The sequence below is a fragment of the Doryrhamphus excisus genome, chromosome 13 (genome assembly GCF_030265055.1).
Source record: "Doryrhamphus excisus isolate RoL2022-K1 chromosome 13, RoL_Dexc_1.0, whole genome shotgun sequence".
NCBI lineage: Eukaryota > Metazoa > Chordata > Actinopteri > Syngnathiformes > Syngnathidae > Doryrhamphus > Doryrhamphus excisus.
Window position 1 is genome coordinate 9,361,574 of NC_080478.1, and position 23,388 is coordinate 9,384,961.

Here is a 23,388-nt window from a genome sequence, read left to right on the forward strand (position 1 = left end):
TTTTTGGTGTGGTAAATTTATTTAAATTAGTGGGGTTTTTTTTTTTTTTTTAGCTTATACAAGCTCAAAAACAAGGTTGTTATGGAAGGATTGGACATCGGATTTTAGGTAAACTGCATTTAATGCAAACCTAACTAATCATATACAAATATATTGTAACCCAGCCAAAGCTATTGTTTATGTTAATTAGTATTAAAACAAACAAAACGAAACAACAATGAAAGAGGTTTGTTTAAAAGTGTTAAAAGCCTTTAAAAGGTGTATTTGTATAAAACATAATCTGTATTTCATCATTAGTTTGAGGAGTTTTATTTTGTGTTGTTTTGTGTTAAAAAGCAGTGTTTTCTCTGTGTATTCTGTGACAGCATTTAAAGGGTTAACCCAGTGGGGACATAGTTGAGTGGGACACGAGCCCGGAAAAAGGGAAGAGGTGAGCGAGGTGAGGTGTGCTAACGGGAAGTGTGCGAACGAAAAGGGACAGAGGCAGTCTGTATGTTCTGGATAAGCAGCTTTTCGAAACTTGTGTGTTTGGGGCTTTTTAATGATTGTTTCCACGACAGTCAGTAGAAGAAGACCATCGGCACGTTAACGGAAGAAAGGAACCTCCACAAGGCGTTTCGGTACCGTTTATTGTGCAACAAGTTAGCGCATGCTAACGGCTCTGCAGGTGTAGTCTAGAGGCTGTTCGCAACAAGTGAGCCGAGTGTGCTAGACTAGTTTAACTTCTCCAGTTAGACCTTGAGTGGGGTAGTCTGTTCGTCTTCATCCAGAGGACACAAAGAGGACAACCCAGATAGAGCTAACGACCAAGGCTTCCCGGCTACCGTAGCTTTCTGACAACGAGGGATGCAAGACTGTGGCTGGACATAAACATCTGTGGATCTGCTGTGTTCCTGCACGTGAGTGACTGACATCGGAATATACAGAGACACGTTTATTTTAATTTGCTTTCCAAGGAGTGAAGGGGCCGTATTGGTTTTGGGCCACAACGAACACTAGCAACGACCGGGCCTGCAACGTAAAGTGTGGGGTTAACAAGGTGTTTAACTTTGCCGGCTTTGGGGGACAGTGTCTGAGTGTGAGTGTGAGAGTGGTGTGTTGTGGGCCCACAAATTAGTATAGGTGTCTATTAACTCAAGTAACTGTAACAGGTAACTGACCGGTGTTATTCCAGGTTGTAACTAAGGATGACATGTTATGTTATATTTTGGTAAAGATTATGCTCTTTTTTTTTTTACATTTGATATATTGCACAACTTTTGAATTAATTACTAAATAATTGATAGTTATTTTTCGAAAAGTGGTGTTGTGTGAATTCATTTACTTACCTGTCTATTTCGTTTAGCACTAAGGATCTGCATACTTAAACAGTTAAAAGAAATTCAAAACAGTTAAAACTGAGTTGATCAGAATTAGATTGATTGAATTGATTTAAAAGAACCCAAAAGCCTCTCCTCAGTCACATGACTACGAGGGGACGCTACATAAAATGGAGGCACCGCTGGGATTGTTTTGGATTTCAAAATAAAACGTACTTAGAAAAAACATCGAGATAAAATAACAGTTTAAGTATTAAGTTAAACACCAAGCAGTGTTAATATGGATTTGTTATTACCAGAACTAGTGTCAGAACTAAAGCGCTGGTGTCGTGGTGAGGGTTTAAGCGTGACTCATGCCCTGATGACCATTGTCCCAGAAGAAGTGGAGATGAGCAAAGTTGAAGAAACCCTGGAAACAATCAAGTGTCTGGGACGAGTGAGGGTCAGAGGAAAGAATTTCAGTGCAAGGTTGGATAGCCGTATGGTCTTGTGTGAGACCAGGGAGACAGTCAAGGATCCGAGTGTCCCTCCTGAAGTTGTGCCTATTGATGGTGGAGAGGCGTGGCCTATAATCATCGTAGGGGAAGTACAGGCAGCTGCTGAAGAGTTTAATGACAAACTGCAAGGGCTGTTAGTGGCAGAAGGAAAGACTATGGAGGACCTTAAGTCACTGTTTCACCGCACAGAACCATCCACAAGCTCCACTGAATCAATACTACGTGCCGTAGGTGATTTGTTGGACAAGACCACAAACCCCTATGATGGTGGACACCACGTTCGTCTACGCATGTTCTCAGGAGCCTTACCTACTCCAACAGGTGAAGAACCCTTCGACCATTGGTTAGAACAAGCATGTATTATGGTAGAGGAAACTGACTGTTCAGACAAAGAGAAAAGAAGAAGACTAATGGCAAGCTTGAAAGGGCCAGCCCTTGGAATAGTGAAAGCAGTGCGACATGCCAGCCCTGACGCCACCCCAAAAGAGTGCTTGGACGCTCTCGAAAGTGCTTTTGGAAGTGCAGAGTCCGGTGATGACCTCTATTTTGCATTCCGTCTGATGCAACAGCAACCAGGGGAGAAACTATCTGATTTCCTCAGACGCCTAGAACGGTCTCTGGCGAAGGTGATACAGAGAGGTGGCCTGCCTGCTAGCAGCATGGATAGAGTCAGACTGGAGCAACTGCTGAGGGGTGCTACTGTCTCAGACCTGATGCTGATCCAGCTACGCTTGCGTGAAAGGAAGAGCGCACCGCCCAACTTTTTACAGCTCTTGAGTGAGATTCGTACTGAAGAGGGATATGAAGCGTCTAGGAAGAAGCTCAGTGCCTCAGTACGCCAAGTATACGCCGACCCTGAAGTGGATGGGAAACAAGCGGAGATCCAGAACTTAAAAGCTGAACTAAAGGAGCTAAAGTCAATGGTTGCATCAGTTGTAACTAAACAATCTCGCTCCAAGGATGACCACTCAGAGTTAACGCACTCAAGTATGCCACCTAGCCCAGAGAACCGGCAGGACCCGGAACTGGCTGCTTTGAAAAAAGAACTGAAACGAATGAAACAGAAAGTCAAGAATAAAGTGACTGAGCCAGACACTGCAGTTTCGGTTTCGACCATGGAGGCTACCAAACAGGTTCACAACTCTCCCAAAAGAGTACCCAAAGGTGAGAATTTCTGCTACCGATGTGGCGAAAATGGACATTTTGCTACAAAGTGTGGGAACACTGAGAATCAAGCCAAGGTCATAAAGAAGCTAATACAGGCCTTGAAAGTCACTAGACAACGGTCTGGTGATGCGGCAACCAGTGAAGTGAACTGTCATGCCAAACAAGGTGCTGTTACTACAATAGAGCCTGTTGGCATCCCTGAAGGCTTGATTGGCCCACCCAGCATTGTACCCCTGAAGGTGAATGGACACGCTTGTGATGCTTTGTTTGACAGTGGCTCTCAAGTGACCATTATATTTGAGTCTTGGTATCAGACCTACCTTTCTGATGTACAAATACGTCCAGTGTCTGGTCTAGCACTCTGGGGCCTAAGTGAGTCTGACCTCAGCTACCCCTACCGTGGTTATGTGGTGGTTGACATGGAATATCCAGCAAAAGTAGCAGGTGCCGACAAGATTGTGACAGTCCTTGCTCTTATCTGCCCCAGCCCCCGTACTGCGGACCAAACTCCTGTCATTGTGGGAACTAATGCCAGTCATGTCCGACGTCTTGTGCAGCAATGTAAGGAGGAGGGCATTGACATCACCCAGACACTGGGTATACAAGGCTGTTGCAGAGATGAAGATTTGGCAGCATGTGGCACGGCTACAGCCGCCGAAGTGGAGGATGATATTGGCTGTGTGACATGGCAAGGCCCAGGCCCACTGACTATACCTCCTGGTGGTGATTGCAGTCCTGTGTGCAAAGTTGACTTCAAACACCAAGTCAACAAGGAAGTTCTGATGGTTGACTCATCTCCCTCAGCTCCACTCCCAGCTGGTGTGCTACTACAGCCTATGGTAGTGTCCAGTGAAGAAGTTAAGGTCAACCACTTCAGAATCTTTGTCCAGAACGAGTCGCTGACAGAGACCATCATACCCGTTGGAACTGTCATCGGACATATGTACCTGACTGATGCAGTCACTACAATCACTCCTTCCAAGACAGCAGCACAAGAGTTTGATGCTAATCTGATCGACTTTGGAGACTCACCTGTCACAGAGGAGTGGAAAAGAAGACTCCGTAAAAAACTATCCACCAGGTCTTCAGTATTCTCCCTCCATGATTGGGATGTCGGATTGGCCAAAGACGTAAAGCACACAATCCGTATGTCAGATCCACGGCCGTTCAGGGAGCGCTCTCGACGTCTGGCACCAGCCGATGTGGAAGACGTGAGAAAACACCTCCAAGACCTGTTGCGTGCGGGGATCATCAAGGAGTCGCGTAGCCCATACGCATCCCCAATCGTGATTGTTAGAAAGAAGAATGGGGCCGTGAGAATGTGTATTGACTACAGATTGTTGAACAGCCGAACAATCCCAGATCAGTATACAACCCCATGCATCGATGATGTTCTGGATTCCATGACGGGAAGCAAGTGGTTTTCCGTGCTTGACCTGCGGAGTGGCTATTACCAAATTGCCATGGCCGAGGAAGATAAAGAAAAGACGGCATTCATCTGCCCACTGGGGTTCTTCCAGTTTGAAAGGATGCCACAAGGAATTACTGGAGCCCCAGCCACCTTCCAAAGGTTAATGGAGAAGGCGGTGGGTGACATGAACCTGCTGGAGGTCCTAGTATACCTCGATGACCTGATTGTGTTTGGCAGAACCCTGGAAGAGCATGAAGAGCGACTGCTCAAAGTTCTAGATCGTCTTGCAGAGGTCGGCCTGAAGATCTCAGTTGACAAGTGTCAGTTTTGCCTGCCCAAAGTGCAATACCTGGGACACATTGTGTCCGCTGATGGTGTCTCTCCTGACCCAGCCAAGGTCGAGGTAGTCACAAACTGGCCACAGCCTACTCACCTGAAAGCTCTTCAGTCATTCCTTGGGTTCTGTGGATACTATAGGCGTTTCATAGCCAACTATTCAGCGATCGTCAGGCCGTTGTCAGAACTCACTAAAGGCTATGCCCCAAGGCAGAAGAGTATGAAGCTCGAGAAAGACAGCACAAAGGCTTACCTTAAAGAGTCTGAGCCCTTCGGTGAGAGATGGGACAAGTCCTGCACTGAAGCGTTCCGTCAGATTATTCATTGTCTCACTCACGCACCTGTCCTGGCTTTCGCAGATCCAAACAAGCCATACATCCTACACGTAGACGCCAGTTTGAAGGGACTTGGCTCGGTCCTCTATCAGCAGCATAGTGAGGGACTGAGGCCTGTGGCATTCGCCAGCAGGAAGTTGAAACCACCAGAGAGAAATTACGCAATACACCAGCTGGAGTTTCTGTCTCTGAAGTGGGCCATAGTGGATAAATTCCATGATTATCTCTATGGCGCCAGATTCACTGTGCGTACAGATAACAACCCGCTGACGTATGTGCTCTCAACCGCCAAGCTTAGTGCTGTTGGGCACAGATGGCTGTCTGCATTGTCCACCTATGACTTTGATGTACAGTACAGACCCGGCAGACACAACATTGATGCCGACCTGTTGTCCAGAATGATGCCGGATGAGGGTCAAGAGGAATGGGAGACCATACCACAGACTGGAGTGAGATCCATCTGCAAGAAAGTATGCATTCCTGGATCCTTGGTCAACTCACCAAGATATGTGGACCAGTTAGGAGCCTCTCCTGACTGCGTGCCTGACATCTATGCGTTCCCGACACACTTGGAGCTGAAGTCATTAGGACAAATGTCAACTCAGGACCTGATTAAAGCCCAAGAAGAGGATGCAGAAATCAGCTCTGCTCTTCAAGCTGTTAAGCAAGGAAAATGGCCTGAAGGGAATGTGTCCAGCCCAGAACAGGCTCGTCTGAAGAAGGAGATGGGAAGGCTGATGATGAAAGATGGACTGCTACATCGCTTAAGCAAGAGATCTTCTGGAGAAGACGTCACTCAACTCGTCTTAACAAGAGAGTTCAGAGAAGTTGTGTTGAGGGCCTCACATGATGACTTGGGACACCTTGGTGTAGAGAGAACTACCGACCTGTTGAGGAGCCGATTTTTCTGGCCTAAATTGGCATGTGATGTGGAGCAGTACATCAAGAACTGCGGAGAGTGTATTACGCGAAAGACTCCTAGCCAGAGAGCAGCTCCCTTATGTCAGATTGTGAGCAGTGGACCGATGGACCTAGTCTGCATCGATTTCCTGTCAATGGAACCCGATTCTTCAGGCATCAGTAACGTGTTAGTCGTGACTGATCACTTTACACGTTATGCCCAGGCTTTCCCCACCAGAAACCAGAAAGCAGAGACAGTGGCAAAGGTCCTGGTGGACAAGTACTTTCTACATTATTCTCTGCCAGCTCGGATCCACTCAGATCAGGGGAGAGATTTTGAGTGCCAGCTAATAAAAGAGCTCCTGAAGATGCTGGGAATCAGAAAGTCACGGACCACTCCGTATCATCCTCAAGGGGACCCACAGCCCGAAAGGTTCAACCGAACTTTACTTTCCATGCTGGGAACTCTTGGCTGTGAGAAGAAACGGCAGTGGAGCAAACACGTTGGTTACTTGGTGCACGCCTACAACAGTACCAAGTGTGATGCTACAGGGTACTCACCCTATTTCTTAATGTTCGGCAGAGAAGCGAGGCTTCCTATGGACGTGTGTTTTGGAACTTCTCCTGACGGAAAAGATGAAGCTTGTCACTCACGCTATGTAGCCAAGTTGAAAGAGGACTTGCAGAGAGCTTACCAGCTTGCCTCTGAGACGGCTGACAAGACACATCAGAGGAACAAGAGGTCCTACGATAAGAGAGTCGGATTCCAGACACTGGATATCGGCGACCGAGTGCTACTGAGGAACTTGGGATTGAAAGGAAAACACAAGCTGGAGAGTAGGTGGAGCTCTATCCCTTTTGTTGTATTGGGAAAGATGCCCAATCTTCCTGTGTATAAAGTCAAACCTGAAGATGGAGGCGGAGGAGTCAAAACTCTTCATCGCGATCATCTCTTACCGATTGGAGAGTCAGTGAGAATGCCAACTGTGAGCAAGGAGGAAACCTCACCTGTTAAGCCAAGAACAAGGTCCGAGACAATCAGGAAGGTAAAGAAAGTCTTACCTGAGATACGAAAGACTCTGCCAGAGTTACAAGACCTTACAGACTCGTCTTCAGACGAAGAACATTACCTACCTCAGAAACCCTACAGTACCTACCTGAAAGAAATCCTGCAAAGAGAAAAAGATACTGCCAGACCTGAAGCCCCCGGCCGAGACCACAGTGACTCTCAACAGTCAGATGAAAATCCTGTTGAAGAGGACATGTCGGAGGATGAGAGTTCAGAAGAGGAGAACCAAAGCGTTGGCGAAGTGGATACAGCTCAAGATTCCGTTCCCGAGGAAGAAAGTGAACCTGAGGCAGGAAGTGATCCTGAGTCAAACCCTTGCCACGACAACCAGACACCTGCCAGGTCTAATTCCACTAACAAACTTGAAACTCGCCCTAAGAGAAGCGTGAAGCCAGTCATTAGGTTAACGTATGATGAACCTGGTAAAGCAAGAGATCAGCCTCTCACCATAGTTCATAGAGGGGTGATCATAAAGATAGGTAAATGTTAAGTTCAGTATTTACTGCACCCTTTCTGATCATAACTTAGGTTGTGTTTGTTTGTTGATGAGGACATCAAAACGTTTAGAAGGGGGAGGGTGTAACCCAGCCAAAGCTATTGTTTATGTTAATTAGTATTAAAACAAACAAAACGAAACAACAATGAAAGAGGTTTGTTTAAAAGTGTTAAAAGCCTTTAAAAGGTGTATTTGTATAAAACATAATCTGTATTTCATCATTAGTTTGAGGAGTTTTATTTTGTGTTGTTTTGTGTTAAAAAGCAGTGTTTTCTCTGTGTATTCTGTGACAGCATTTAAAGGGTTAACCCAGTGGGGACATAGTTGAGTGGGACACGAGCCCGGAAAAAGGGAAGAGGTGAGCGAGGTGAGGTGTGCTAACGGGAAGTGTGCGAACGAAAAGGGACAGAGGCAGTCTGTATGTTCTGGATAAGCAGCTTTTCGAAACTTGTGTGTTTGGGGCTTTTTAATGATTGTTTCCACGACAGTCAGTAGAAGAAGACCATCGGCACGTTAACGGAAGAAAGGAACCTCCACAAGGCGTTTCGGTACCGTTTATTGTGCAACAAGTTAGCGCATGCTAACGGCTCTGCAGGTGTAGTCTAGAGGCTGTTCGCAACAAGTGAGCCGAGTGTGCTAGACTAGTTTAACTTCTCCAGTTAGACCTTGAGTGGGGTAGTCTGTTCGTCTTCATCCAGAGGACACAAAGAGGACAACCCAGATAGAGCTAACGACCAAGGCTTCCCGGCTACCGTAGCTTTCTGACAACGAGGGATGCAAGACTGTGGCTGGACATAAACATCTGTGGATCTGCTGTGTTCCTGCACGTGAGTGACTGACATCGGAATATACAGAGACACGTTTATTTTAATTTGCTTTCCAAGGAGTGAAGGGGCCGTATTGGTTTTGGGCCACAACGAACACTAGCAACGACCGGGCCTGCAACGTAAAGTGTGGGGTTAACAAGGTGTTTAACTTTGCCGGCTTTGGGGGACAGTGTCTGAGTGTGAGTGTGAGAGTGGTGTGTTGTGGGCCCACAAATTAGTATAGGTGTCTATTAACTCAAGTAACTGTAACAGGTAACTGACCGGTGTTATTCCAGGTTGTAACTAAGGATGACATGTTATGTTATATTTTGGTAAAGATTATGCTCTTTTTTTTTTACATTTGATATATTGCACAACTTTTGAATTAATTACTAAATAATTGATAGTTATTTTTCGAAAAGTGGTGTTGTGTGAATTCATTTACTTACCTGTCTATTTCGTTTAGCACTAAGGATCTGCATACTTAAACAGTTAAAAGAAATTCAAAACAGTTAAAACTGAGTTGATCAGAATTAGATTGATTGAATTGATTTAAAAGAACCCAAAAGCCTCTCCTCAGTCACATGACTACGAGGGGACGCTACAATATGTTTTATTATTGAACAAATACCCAACTGTGATGTAAGAAAAACTTAATTTAACACACTTTTCGTAGTGTTCTCCGGGCATTCAATCAATTGCAACTGGACTGTTCAGGTTTTCTTAGAAGACGTTTCGTTACTCATCCGAGTCGGGCTTCATCAGTTCCGATTTCTCATAGGCAAACATAAAATAAACCAATGATCGTTCACCTAAAGATCACAAAAAAGTCATAACATTTGTCATAATCAAGCACAGAGATTTACTCAAAATAATTAAACAGATCTCATCAGATATCAGCATCCGCCACAAAATTGCTGCGGTATTAAGACCTGCTTTTAGCGCTCACAAAGGTCAATGTGTCATAATGCATTGGTTAAGAACAGAACATGGTGCCTAATTAATACCAACGCAATCAATTGAAAAACTCTATCAGTTTATACAAGTGGAAAGTTGGTGGTCAGTCTGTCCGGCAACTTAGTACGAGGTCATACAAAACATCTTGACCCCCTTCTGAAAAGTGTCTTAGGCTTCCTGTCCTGGTAGTGTACAGAAGTTGAATTTCACCTTTAATTTAATTGGCTTAATCGTCAAAAATGACTTTCCTGCTCCTCACAGGAAGTGTGAGAACTGCTACTTTTCCCCTCTGAGAAGAGATTCCTCCCTATGGTCTCCTTGAGGTGATCCGGACTGTGTTTAACCTCAAGAAACTTTAATGTTTAGGAGTCCGACAGTTGATATACGAATGCTTCAGTATCCCTGCCGCCAAGTGGAACTAGAGGGAGCATCCCTGCAAGCTAGCTAGGCAAAAAGAAATAAATAGATGCATGAATAGGGGTACTACAATAACCACTGTTTAGTTGTTCCTCCCTTCTGGGAATACTTTCAACAAGGTTCTAGGATTTTTGCCAAGAATCTGATTTGCGAGGTCGGAGCTCATACATGACAGCGGGCCTGGCTTGTCTTATAGTTCGTCAAAGTGGTTTGAAGGGGTTGAGGCCAGGGCTCTCAAGGTCTAGAAAATATCTACCAAATAACAAAAAGCAAAATAGGTTTCATTGGACATGTATCGTACTGTTGATTAATTAGAAAACAATGTAAATCCCAATTGTTTTATCCATATTTTTTCTTCATACATTACTCTCAAACTGTGTCACACATATTTTGATGTTCTTTGAACAGTTTTGCTTTGAGGTCATTGAGTGCATCAGATTTAAGATCTCCAAAATGTAACAATTACACCGCAAAATGGCATGTTTCGATTTAATTAATTGGTAGACAATGAATAGACGAATTGACAGAAGAGAATTAATTCCAAGGAACTTTTCGGAATCCTGGATCCCCTACGGTGGCGATTATTTGCCCAGTGAAGATTTACCTTGGATGAACTGAAGTGTTTGGCTGTGGGTAGACGTGGGAGAGAGAGAGATAGAGAGAGGGAGAGAGAGAGAGAGAGAGCACACTCTAAGCAGGCTGAGCAGCAAGAGGCTGATTTATAATTAGAGTGAATGTCGGTCCAATACCCCCGCTGTTCTGCTGATGGCTCCATTGCACCGAGACGTTCTGCTGTGATCTTAATTTGAATTCTGCAGCACGACAACGCATCTTTCTTTTTGGGCATACACACGGCCCCAGATGTCACCCAGAATTTTGACTTTGACCCCCAAATTTTGGATGTCCAAACCATACCTTCATTACAATTGAATATCATATGTTGATTCTATTCATACCGTAATTCATACTGTAAATACAGGGTTTTATTTAGGGGTTATTTATTTGTTGAGTCTTTCTAAATCAAAAATGGTGCACTGCAGCATGCAAACTACCAGGAAGCCAGGGGGGAGAGTGGGTCTAATTTAAAAAAAAAAAAACACTCCAATAAAAACATCCTTTCTAAAATTTTTAAGAAATTCTGCTACATCATTATCATTCTAATCACGGATAATTTTGACACCGCAGAGAAATCGATGCTTTGCTTTGTTTGACAGAATTACTTCACACAGTTGGATTTCATACTTGATGGTGATTAACTGATTAAGACTAATCAGAATCCTGCTATGAACGTTTCTCAAGTCAACGGTCTTTGTGAAGTAAGCTCAATATAACATTACACTAGAGTAGTTAGCTGATGAAACTACCACATCACTGTTTGGAATTTGGCTGGGATTACTTTGACTTTGTCAAACATCCTTGGAGGGCCTGAGTTAGAGTTAGTTCCTATTCCTATTCTTTCCTATTCCAAGTTCCTATTTTTTTGCATGTTTTTGTCACATTTAAATGTTTCAGATCACCAAACAAATCTAAATATCAGTCACTGACAACACAACTGAACCAAAATGCAGATTTAAATTCAGTGATATTTTTTAGAATTAAGAGAGATTACTTTTACAGCAGATGTTGTATTGATTGTATTGAAGTATTGATATTGTTATCCCTTTCATTCATAATGTACTGTATATATATTTATGCATTTCAAATTGTTTTCGGGCTGCACAGTGTACGAGTGGTTAGCGTGTATACCTCACAGCTAGGAGACCCAGGTTCAATCCCACCCCCACGGCCATCTCTGTGTGGAGTTTGCATGTTCTCCCCGTGCATGCGTGGGTTTTCTCCGGGTACTCCGGTTTCCTCCCACATTCCAAAAACATGCTAGGTTAATTGGCGACTCCAAATTGTCCATAGGTATGAATGTGAGTGTGAATGTTTGTTTGTCTTTATGTGCCTTGTGATTGGCTGGCGACCAGTCCAGAGTGTACCCCGCCTCTTGCCCGAAGACAGCTGGGATAGGCTCCAGCACCCCCCGCAACCCTTGTGAGGATAAGCTGTAGAAAATGAATGAATGAACAAATTGTTTTCTGCACGTAAACCTATAATTGTAAAACTATAAATACATGTTTTGTGTTAACATTGCTGTTTTTTTTGCAACAATAACATTTCTTATAGGAAAATTGATTCAGTGAGCATCCATTTCGGTTAGAGTCGGACCTTACGGAACGAATGACAGTAACCAAGGTTCCAATGTACGTACCAAAGGTTGGCAACTACTCTAGTGTTTTTAAGTTTTACATTTATAATTAGTAGCTATCGGTGAAAAGTTATTGTACTGGATGATGCAGTTTTATAATGGTTCTAAATAGAATTCAATGATTTTTTTGTAAATGGCTGAGTTTGAGCTCATACTCAACTTTTGCCCAAAATTTCCTTAGCCTCATCTTGCCTTTGACCATTTTTCCCTCTTGTTGTTCAACACAGACGGGTTGTAATACAACTCCAACAAAACAAAAAAGGGGGAAATATGGCTGAGGGAAGAATGCTGGTTATGCTCTTATGTGGGGATGATTCCATCCACAAACTATGTAGCGTAACATATAAACAACCATATGAATTGAATATTCTATTAGCATGCAAAGACCACAATGGAAATAGGTCTGAGCATAAGGGCTCTAATGGGATTGTAAGCATAGTGTGGTAGCAGGTATTTGCTGCATCCCGTCTCTATAAAAAGCTGTATTTCATCGCATGTATGTCTTGCATAGTTACCCGTAATTTAACTGTAACATACTAACCACCGCATATAACCACAACTATTTCGTGCTTAAGTGCGGATGCATTTATGAAGTCACTCATCCTCTACAACCGCACAAGAGGGTCTTTTGCCTTTTGCGTGCAACCTTCAACAGTGTAAACAAACACAGTCACGTATCAGTTGTCAAAATCTTTGACATATAAACACTTGAACTCTGTTATTAAGAATATTGGCACTCATTGCCAAGGTTTCCAGCAATTACGCTAAAGAATGTGTTTATGTGAAATTTGCTGAAAGATGTTTTTTAAAAGGCCACGTGCGAGACAACAAAAAGACGGTGGATGAACTTTCCCATCAAAGCACAGTATAATCTGCAGGATATGCTGCTCATAAAAAGAAAATGGCAGCCCTTAGCACCTAATAAAATGACAACAAATCAACCCGCATTCTCGTGGCTCGGGAGGAAGTGAAGGTTATGGAGGGTAAACAGTTGAAGCATGCCAGTGTTAAATTGTCTCTATCGTTATATGGAATTGTCAATATTATATTTGATAGCGTGTCTGTCCTTTTCATTGATTTGGATAAGTCTTAAAGATTGCAGACTCACCACAATCCCTGCACAGTCTAATGAGTTCCAGTACAAAAATCTTGTCTACTGTCTGGAAACTCGATAAAAATGGGATTGCTGTACCTTAGATACCTGAGAAGTAACAAAATATGACAGCCGCATAATGCAGTGCAGTTTCACGTAACTGCATATTCAAAATACCATGCAGTGTTAGACCTCCGTCAAGTGTGCATGCTCTGTAGGAGAGCCTGCATAAAGGATTTTTTTTGTATTATATCGGTGTATTTTTATTTGTATACAGGTAATTACTTCATCTTCAATTTTGTATCAGATTTATACAGTGTTGGACCACATCAAGTGGTTAAGTTAGTGTGGGGCAAAAACAAATACACACCATCAGGCTGCACTGCAGTGTGATGCATATGCATGAAAAATATTATATGGATTTTTTGATTATCAAAACATGTAAATGGATACTCTCTTGACTTGCCATTACAGATTTCCACAGCCTAAGTTATTATATATTTTATAGTCCGGTTATACTTGTCCAAGTCGGTAGGTGTTAATGCAATGGTTTGCGGTACAAAACACACTCTAACGTCTTTAATATTTGGGTTATAGAATTGACTTTACAGACTTGACTTTACAAATGTAAACATTTTCCAAGATAGTTACTACTTGCTACCAGAAGATCCGCCTGATGTGTGGCTACTTTGCCCTCGGTAAAGTCAATTACAAACCATCACACATGTATTTCAGTTAAATTCATACTTGCCGCCATATTGTCTTCCATTAAAAGTTAATAGTTTGCAGCACACTGTCTAACTTGTTTAAATCCCTGAAATACAACATTTTTTCCCACCACCACATTCAAAGACTTACTTCTGGTAGTGTCACCTGAAAGTCATCCCTTTCTACCCAAACATCAGAGTAACCAAAACACCCCCTATTGACCAAACAATGTAATAACAAGTAGAACAAAAACGAGAAACAAATCTAATACAATTTTGGCTATAATGTATTATTTTTACCGTCACTCAATATTTGTTTTCAGCACACTATTACAATACCACAGCAGTATTACTCTTATTATTGTATTTCCAATGACTGAATGGCTGTACCCCATCAATGATGCTTATGTGTCATTCCTGCAGGAGATCCAACTGAAGTCAGCCTTTTGCTACATCACACAGCACACCAGGACCAATCAGAAGCTGTCATCCCAGGGTGGAAAAATAGAACAAAATCAAACTGCCAATCAAATCCCTCAGCACTGAGTCTTTACCCATTGATTCAAGGAGAATTGGGACACCACATGGTTTTTGTGAACGCAAATTGTGAATACAATTGGGATTCAGCCCATATTTCGGCTTTAAACCTGGATTGAACAATAGCAATTGAAGAGAGAAGATGAAGCCTCAAATTTAATAATTCCAAAATAAAATTGACATTTTTATGAGCATATCAATTACCTGGCTGGTGGTCCGAAAAAATAACCGTAGTCTGCATTACTACATATACAGTCAACCTGTAATTTTGCAATCCTAATTTAGATTGAATGTATATCATTAGGATTCCTGTGTAATTTGTCAGAAATAAGGAAAATGTATTGCAATATCAAGAAAAGTGAAAAAAAAAATCTTTTAAATCTTTCATCTGCACCAAAATTAATTCATTCAACATTAGGGTTGGGTATCTTTTGAATCCTGATTCGTCTTTTCGATCCTAATTCCTAAGGATTCTTGATTCTATAGATTGATGAAACACCTCAAGGGTGCGGCTTGGACACATCCTCAGTGAAGGACCTAGGGTCATTGGGTGTTTCGGGTCTTTGATCTTCAGACACCCTCACCTAGGCGACCCAACCGGGGGTGATCAGGCCCCGGTTTGTGTCCAAGCAGCGTGCTACTCCATGTGTCTCCCCTCTTGATCCACAGCCACCTCGAGGCTTTTTCGGCCGCCTCGCTGATGTTTTTGGTGGCCCTTCTTTCTTGCAGCCCTCTGATGCCAAGGAGCTTGAGTGTTCGATGCAACGACTGCCCTAGAAAGCCTCTGCAGCCCACTTCTACTGGCTCACAGCGGGCCCTCCAGCCACTCTCTCTGCACAACTCCACCAGCTCCAGGTATTTGGCCTTCTTCCGCTCGTGGGCCTCCTCCATCCGGTCTTCCCAGGGGACTGTAAGTTCCAGCAGCACCGCTTGTTTTGTGGCGTCCGATGTTAAGACCAGGTCTGGCCTCAGTGACGTCCTGGCTATGTGCTCTGGAAACTTAAGTTGCCTCCCGAGGTCCACTCGCAACTTCCAGTCACGGGCTGTGGCTAGCAGTCCGGTCGGGACTTTATGTCCTGCTGGGTGTTTCTCCCCAGCCCTGACGAAAGTGATGTTTTGCCTAACCGGGGGCTGGTGCTTGCTCTGCTGAATCCCGGTGCAGATGGTGTCTGCTACTGCCTTCAGCACCTGGTCATGGCGCCACGTGTATCTCCCCTCTCCCAGGGCTTTCGGGCAGCAGCTCAGGATGTGCTCCAGGGAACCCCATGTCGAGCACAGTGGGCATGCTGGGGTTTCTGCTAGCCCCCAGCGATGAAGGTTTGATGGACTTGGGAGCACATCGTACACTGCCTGAATCAGGAACTTGAGTCTGGCTGGTTCCGACTTCCAAAGTTCTGACCAGGTGATCTTCCGTGCCGATGCCTGGTCCCAATTGGTCCATGCTCCTTGCTGGCGCATGGCCACTGTCCTGGTTCGGCGTTCCTCTTCCACCTCTGCACGGATCTCTCCCTGCACCATCTGACGTCTCTCTCGTCCCTGGGCCTTGTCGTAGCGTGGTCTTGTGTGGCTACCAAGACCAGCTCGTCCAACTGCCACTGACCCTACTAAGACGCCATGCCTTAGTCTTGCTTCAGCCTGGTCAACTGCCTATGAATATGAATAATAAGAATGGCATGAGAGAGATGTCTTTTATTGTTTGACTCCACTGATTCTGACTGCTCAGAAGAAGTCCGAAGTAGCGCATCAAAGATGGGGCACTCACACTATTACTTCTGGTATTTAATCACGTTCATAGTCAGATCTGATTCGTTAGATTACCCCCATGTCGTCAGGATGTTACAATGTTGGTCACATGACATTTTTATGTGATGCAACTTCAAGATTGATAGTCAAATCAGACTGCTCGGAATCGAGTCGTTGAATAGTTGACGATTCGAAGACACCCCTACATCCCTTCCAAATGCACTAAGCCGACTGCTCTTTTTTTATAAAGCTAAGCCAAACGTTTTAGCCACGTCTTCTTTGTTGGTGTTCACGGCTATTCTTTCCGGTTGGCAGACAGGGCTATGAGACTTGGAATCAAAATGTGAAAATTTGAACGATCCAGGGAGAACTGAAATGTTAGTCCCGGGTCCCATCGATGCTAGGCACCCAACCTTAATTAACATCTTTCTGAATACCTCTTTGGCAGAATCTTGATACATTTATAATACAATTTTGTAATGGATCTCATTAGAATGTGCCGGTGTACCCACTATTGTGAACCCCAAGTGAAGACACAGCATCAGGACCAACCAGGGGATTTCATGGTATCAGCATTTGTGCCCCCCATTGTACAACAACAGTCTCTAGAAGTGATGTGATAAGGACAATACAGTACGTGAGACAAATGAGGGGTCAAGTGCAGGGAATGTGCAGTCGCACAGAAACCATATGGAGAGGGAGACATGAACCCAAAGGGACCGGTCAGAAAGACAGCTTGCATGTGGGAGGCGAGCATACCGGATAGTCATTAGTGCAGTATGCTGGACATATTGTTCAACACAAGTCAATGCAGTCAGCAACTCTTTGTTATTATGCAACACATTTATTAAACTCACAAAAACAGCACTCTCCTCTTACTGTCTGATGCATTTTTACTAATCTCACTTTTTAACAAACAAGCAGAAAATGAAGTAAACCGCAATTTTTGTTAAAGATTTTTTTAAAAGCTATACATTTGACCTCCCACTATGTTGGGGAAAAAAGCGAACAGAACTGCTCTGATTTAGTGACGTCTAATAGTGTTTACCAAATTTTGGGGCCATTCGCCAAAACACACTAAGATTACAGTGGGGTGTTTTGTCAAGCTATTGGAGCTGTACAATACGACAAGCAATTGCTATACAGGAACACTACAAAGTCAATACACATTCATTGACATTCGACAACAATAACGCCACATCACAAAGGATTGCTAGACAGGAAGATCTGGAATGAAGAACACATTCATATCCACTAGACCAGTGATTTTCAACCACTGTGCCGCGGCACACTAGTGTACCTTGAGAAACCATCAGGTGTGCCGTGAGGAATTATCTAATATCACTTTTTATAATTAACATTTATTAATCATCATTTGCAAATATTATGTCAATAGCCATTATGTCAATAGTATACATGGACCCAAATATTCCAATTGCATTTGGTTTATTTGCTCAAACGGAAAGAATCGAACGGGGATGGAATTTTCCTTTAACCAATCCGATTGAGGTATCTTGTACCCGCTCAAACGGAAAGTTGTCAGGGTGCGTTCTTCTTCGTGGTGTTTTTCTTCTTCTGTTGTTTATTGGCGGTTGGCAAGCAGCTTTCGTATGCATTACCGCCATCTGTGGAACAGAATCTAAACCCTTCTATACTTTATTCACTTTATTTTTTTATTAAAAAAGAAAATATATATCTATATAAAACATGTCCTGAGTTGAATTATAAAATATTAGCAAGATTGAATTTGATATTTTCCTGTTTAAATTAATCCCGGGTGCGTTCTTTCAGCGCATGCTCAGATATGACGTAACACGCAGATCCAGACGTTCTTGAAAAAAAAAAATGGAGGCCAGCAATTGACACTGGACTAAGCAAAGTTTGTTTTTGATTCAAACTAAATTTCAAGACTGGACAGACGAAAAACTGGCAATACGGAGTTATTCCAACAAGTGAAAGAAAAAGCCGGTATCACGTGATGTTGATGTTTACGTTTTACTGGGCATGCCCTATTGACTATTCTGGTTGATTTTCACGGCGCATGTAGACAAGAGATTGGAATATTCCTTTCTATGGATACCATTGTTTCCCGAAAGGTCATTCGGAAAGAGAAAAAGTGGTGATGTAAAAACGTGGCTGCTGTGGAGTGTCTGTGGTGTAAAGACTGGCAGAGCAATGTAATATTGGGCCGTGTGGCAACACCTACCTTGTTCCTCCCATAGACTTATTGATGCACGTGTGAGGTCGTGGTGACATTTTGGAACATTTTTGGTTAGTGGTGTGCCACAAGATTTTTCCAATGTAAAACACGTGCCGTGGCTCAAAAAAGGTTGAAAAACACTGCACTAGACCAACTCGACCAGTGTTTCCTATACTTTCTACAGTCATGAACCCCTTCAGACATTTGACCTGAAGCCCCAAATCCTGCACACTTAAAAATATGTATCTTAATTAACTTGAGCGAGTCAACATAGTCCATTAGTTCATTCATTTTATAGTAATTCTGGCCAAAAAAAATTGGTAATGGTAATGGTTTTATTTCATTTGAACATGCATCAGATTACAATTGAGTGCATCACATAATCAGTTCACAGTTCCACATGTCCAAAAGGAGAAGGAGATGGCTATGGTTTAAGTCTGCATATTTATTCATTAAATATGTGTGTACTTATATTTATACTGTTTATTCTGTATATTTTGTATTTTTATTTTGTCTGCACCTACTTCACCAAAACAAATTCCTAGTATGTGTTTGATCATACCTGGCAATAAACAATTTCTGATTCTGATTCTGATTAATTCATTCATTTTCTACTGCTTATCCTCATGAGGGTCACGGGGGTGCCAGAGCCTATCCCAGCTGTCTTCGGGCGGGGTACACCCTGGACTGGTCGCCAGCCAATCACAGGGCACATATATACAAACAACCATTCACACTCACATTCATACCTATGGACAATTTGGAGTCGCCAATTAACCTAGCATGTTTTTGGAATGTGGGCGGAAACCAGAGTACCCGGAGAAAACCCACGCATGCACGGGGTTAGCATGCACTAATCACTCTACGCCGTGCAGCCCCTCTGCATATTCATTTCATACCAAATTGAAGGGACGTTAACAATCACAATAAGCAGTATCTGTCCAAAAGTCTATTTAACATTGATGTCTGTTAGAAGTAGAACATTTTGGAACTTTGTCTTATTATTTTACCCAAATCAATATCACATGATTTGGGTTGCATGTGCATGTTTGAGTGGGTTTACTGTGATTTCCAAGTGTCTGTGAATGTAGTGGCAACTTGTGCCTGAGGAGTTATGTGATGAACCTGAAGGCACCATTCTGAGAGAGAGAGCTAGCTCAGCACTGATAGCAGTTTGCTAGTTTTTATCCTGCTTGTTCAGTCATTATCTGACTGGAATATTTCCATGGTGGCCCAAATCATAAAGGACCACTACATCCTTCTTAATAGTATCGGAAATACATAAATAGAATGATAAATCCTCATTTTCGGGTGAATCTTAACTCACAGTGACAGGTTTTCACCGCTGCGCCTTGCGAGAAGTAATTGTAACACCAATATAAATTAAATCTTCAAGATGATTCTCTTAATGCACAAAATAACCATTTAAAATTACTTATTTGTTGGCATGATGTACACAGCGCAATGAACAACTTGACCCTGTGTCTCCTTTCTGCTCCAGTCTCCTCGTGCCGTAAGGCGTTTAGTTGCACTTGTAATTTTGAGTGTTACACACAAATTGTGTTTCACTTTTATAGATATACCCTCATGACAATTGGTATGCTCCACTTTGGGAATCGAGGCACTAGACAATATTAACACCACAACACAGAGGACTACTGAACAAGAGGATCTGAAAATGGAAACCTTTCACCACACAGACCAGAAATGACTGGAATTGGGTAATTTAACTACATTTCATTCTGTTACAGATAGTAAAATGTAATGCATTATTATTGAATCGTCCCAACAGCGTCAAACTCTGTCTGATACTTAAAAAAGTAAAATAAAATAATCTTACCTGAACAGGTCAACAGCAATGCTCACTTCTAACATCTCCAACTTGCACATCGTCTCTGCGTCATCTTTACACCCACACGACACTTCTTCATTCTCCACCAATCACAAGCGAGGCACCTTCAGGGACATCAGCACAACACAATGATACAGTAAGCTCTCAAACAATTTGAAGGTTTTTCCAAAAAGTACATTGCTTGGCAACTAATTACATTAATGCAGGAGTAATTACGTTACGAATGAAATTACTTTTTGGGACAAGTAACTAGTAACTATAGTTAGCCTTGTTTATTCGGTTTGTTTGTTAACTTTAATGCATGGTACAAATAAAGGTACATTTGTTTTTACTAATATGATATGAACAAAAAAAAAACCTTGTAAGAGTACTTTTGTCACGGTTCGGCTTCATTGCTTTACAGTTCGACCCCAGGATGCAGAGAGCAGGACCAAATGCAGGTAAATAATATTTATTCTGTGCAATAACAGCAGCAGAAGGAAAAGCAACTCAGGTAGCAGACAGACAAACAATCCCACGCAGGGAGAGGCACACACCTGAACTAAATAGACAGCACAAATTAGGGACAGGTGTGGGACATAAGGACAATCAAGGCAGACACGGAAAAACAGGAAGTCCAATACAAAATAAGAGTGTCCAAAAAGGTAACCAAAGCCCAGACAGGGAACACAGACAAACTGGCACTTGGGAACCCACACAGGGTGTGACAACTTTAAGAGTATATATCTAACATTTCCATTTCTTCGGTTTGTTTAACTTTAATGCAAGGTACAAATAAAGGTACATTTGTTTTTACAAATATGATGACAACAAAAAAAACCCTTGTAAGAGTACTTTAAGAGTATATATCTAACATTTCCATGGTTTTCTTAATACTAACCAAAATCACTTTAGTTCTTACATCAATAGCTATAGCATTGTACGTCAAAAAACAATGCTTTTAGGTATTTTTTTTTAGGTATTTTAGGTATGCTACCAGTCATTGAAATTCACAAAGAATTGAGGAAACAAGGCTGGTATAATTTTTCCATAACTGTATTGTTGTATTACACTGTAAAAAAAAACTTGTTCGCCCCTAAAAAATTGTTCGCAAGTTTGCACATTTGTGTTTGCCTACAATATTCGTCCTGTATTCTGATTAGAAGTATGTACAGGGAAAGCTTGGTTATAACGTGTTTTTTTTTGGATAACATCGAAAATGTCTCAGTTTACGTTCATTCTCCATTTAGTGTTCAATATGTGGCGATTTTTGTTGTAATATTAATACACTGCGTCGGTTCAACTGTGTTCTTAATGTATTTTAATCACCAAAATGTCCATCCTTGTTAGCATTCTATTTGCTAGCGAAAAATGCCAACCAAAAACGTTACATCACCTATATATGATATCATCAGCAGTTGACTCTCAAACATGTTATAGTTTAGTGTTATAGTTTAGTAAAAGAGGAGTTATACAATTGTTTTCTGCATGTCAAACTATAGCTTTAACATGTTTGGCCTTCTGGAACAGATTAATTGGATCTACATTATCTCTTATGGGGAAAATTTGATTTGGTTAGAGTACGTTTCAGTTAGAGTCAGACCTTCTGGAACGAATAAATAATACCAACAAGGCTCCACTGGACTAAAATCATACACGTGTCAATTATTACTTATCCAAAAGCAGAGGCAACGCTATACCTCTAAATTGAGTGTAAATATATTTATTTGGTAGAATGTGTTTTAACAAACACTATTAGTCAGATGATAACTAGTTAGAGCTTGTGATGGCCGGCTTGTGTCCGTTAGACCGGTAAGCCTGTGGGTTGTGTATCAAGTGTACTGTGTAAACATAAGCAAGTGGCATCAGGAGAATCTTCAAGAGTTAATTTAAATAAAGAGACATAGCTAGAAAGCGAGGGAGAGTTCGTCTGAGTTTATAAAAGTGCTGATTAGACTAGCCTACGGGATGCTGTCACTGCTCCTCACCTCAGCTGCCCTCTCGCCCGCTGCCTGCGGAGTAACACTGGCCCCTGTCGGATGGAGACGGTACTGCATCAACTGGCACCAGAGGGCTTCTATGATGAAAAACTTGGTAACTATATATACAGTATATATTGTTTTAATGGCAGTTAAATTAGTAGTGTCTCAATATTACGAAAACCTATAAACATATGACATTACACAAGGTAGGTTTCACATTATCTTCAGCACCGACACGATGACCAATACAATTATAGACCACTAAAAGGTTATCCTGGGTTGCCACGGAAATCACACATTGACTCCATTACATCATCGGGATTTTCTAGCAGTTACCTTAAACTGTAATAACTCAAGTCTCCCCTTCCGTCTGTCACTCCAGTGTCAGCTCAGGATAAAAACATTTTTGGGAAACACCAAATGTCTTGTTTTTCCCGGAAATCACCCCCACATCCGATCCGCAATCGGCTTCAACGTTTCCCCTCCTGTAAAGGTTTAATACTCTCAACAGCAGTGGGGGATAAGCTAGTACAGCCAACTGTTACACAAATACTTCAATGCAGAAGTACACGTACAGGAAGTGGTTTAATTGAATACGAGTATGTGTTAGACTATATTTTTTTAAATAGCAAACTTTGCTAAGCATTCTAGCAGGCTGAATCATCATCATCACTTTCGTCAACTTTATAAACATGTTACAGTGGTACCTTAAAATGTGAGCGCAGCAAAGGAATTTGACAGTTTTGGGAAATCCAAGCATCAAACGTTGCACATAAACGTAGCACAGTTGAAATGATTTCTGATTGATCCTGACAGTAGATGGGCGGATGGGCTGAATGCTAACGTTAGCTTTGTTACTTGTATCGTCAATGTTGGTCATTTTACATGCATGGTTGATAATGGTGTTAGTATTATGGTGATTGGTAGACACTAGAACAGATCAATTCAATTATTTATGTAGGATATTGTCTGGGAAATCTAAACAAATGGGAACGCCACCTTGTACCCAAGAGGTTGGCTCCCCTTGGAAGGACAGGTCTTTTAGTGTCTTTTCTCCATGCTTGAACTATGCTGGTGCTAGCAACTCGGTGGTTTGTACGCAAAAATTACTATTATAGGTTCTCAATAGCATTTCAAATGAGAAGGGTGTAAAAGAAAAATCGGCCCCAGTGAATGGGCATGAAGAAAATTGAGAACCATTGCCATGCATGGACCTGGGAACTGGAAAAGTTCAAGGAGCACATTGAAAAGAGCAGTTAGTCTCGTATGACCAAATCTTTGGGCTCCCCCTTGTGTTCAAAATGACTCATTACAAGTAAGGCTGTTCATTAGAT

At 42.3% G+C, this 23,388-nt stretch overlaps 2 protein-coding genes across 3 annotated transcripts; one reads left to right on the plus strand and one right to left on the minus strand.

Moving 5' to 3' along the window:
• The first annotated feature begins 1,680 nt into the window (after window positions 1–1,680).
• On the plus strand, window positions 1,681–14,678 carry LOC131140705 (uncharacterized). Its single transcript, XM_058091370.1, has 3 exons — window positions 1,681–8,497; window positions 11,880–11,956; window positions 14,185–14,678. The coding sequence occupies exon 1, from the start codon at window positions 1,681–1,683 to the stop codon at window positions 7,522–7,524; it is 5,844 nt and encodes a 1,947-aa protein (XP_057947353.1). The 3' UTR covers window positions 7,525–8,497; window positions 11,880–11,956; window positions 14,185–14,678.
• Window positions 13,397–22,692, minus strand: LOC131140765 (uncharacterized). Of its 2 annotated transcripts, XM_058091479.1 has the most exons (4): window positions 22,391–22,692; window positions 22,061–22,149; window positions 20,082–20,197; window positions 13,397–15,945 (listed from the first exon to the last, which is right to left on the minus strand). In XM_058091479.1, the coding sequence occupies exon 4, from the start codon at window positions 15,814–15,816 to the stop codon at window positions 14,869–14,871; it is 948 nt and encodes a 315-aa protein (XP_057947462.1). In that variant the 5' UTR covers window positions 15,817–15,945; window positions 20,082–20,197; window positions 22,061–22,149; window positions 22,391–22,692; the 3' UTR covers window positions 13,397–14,868. The 2 variants fall into 2 exon arrangements, with proteins under 2 accessions (XP_057947462.1, XP_057947463.1); XM_058091480.1 differs by lacking the exon at window positions 22,061–22,149.
• Between the last annotated feature and the right edge of the window lie 696 nt (window positions 22,693–23,388).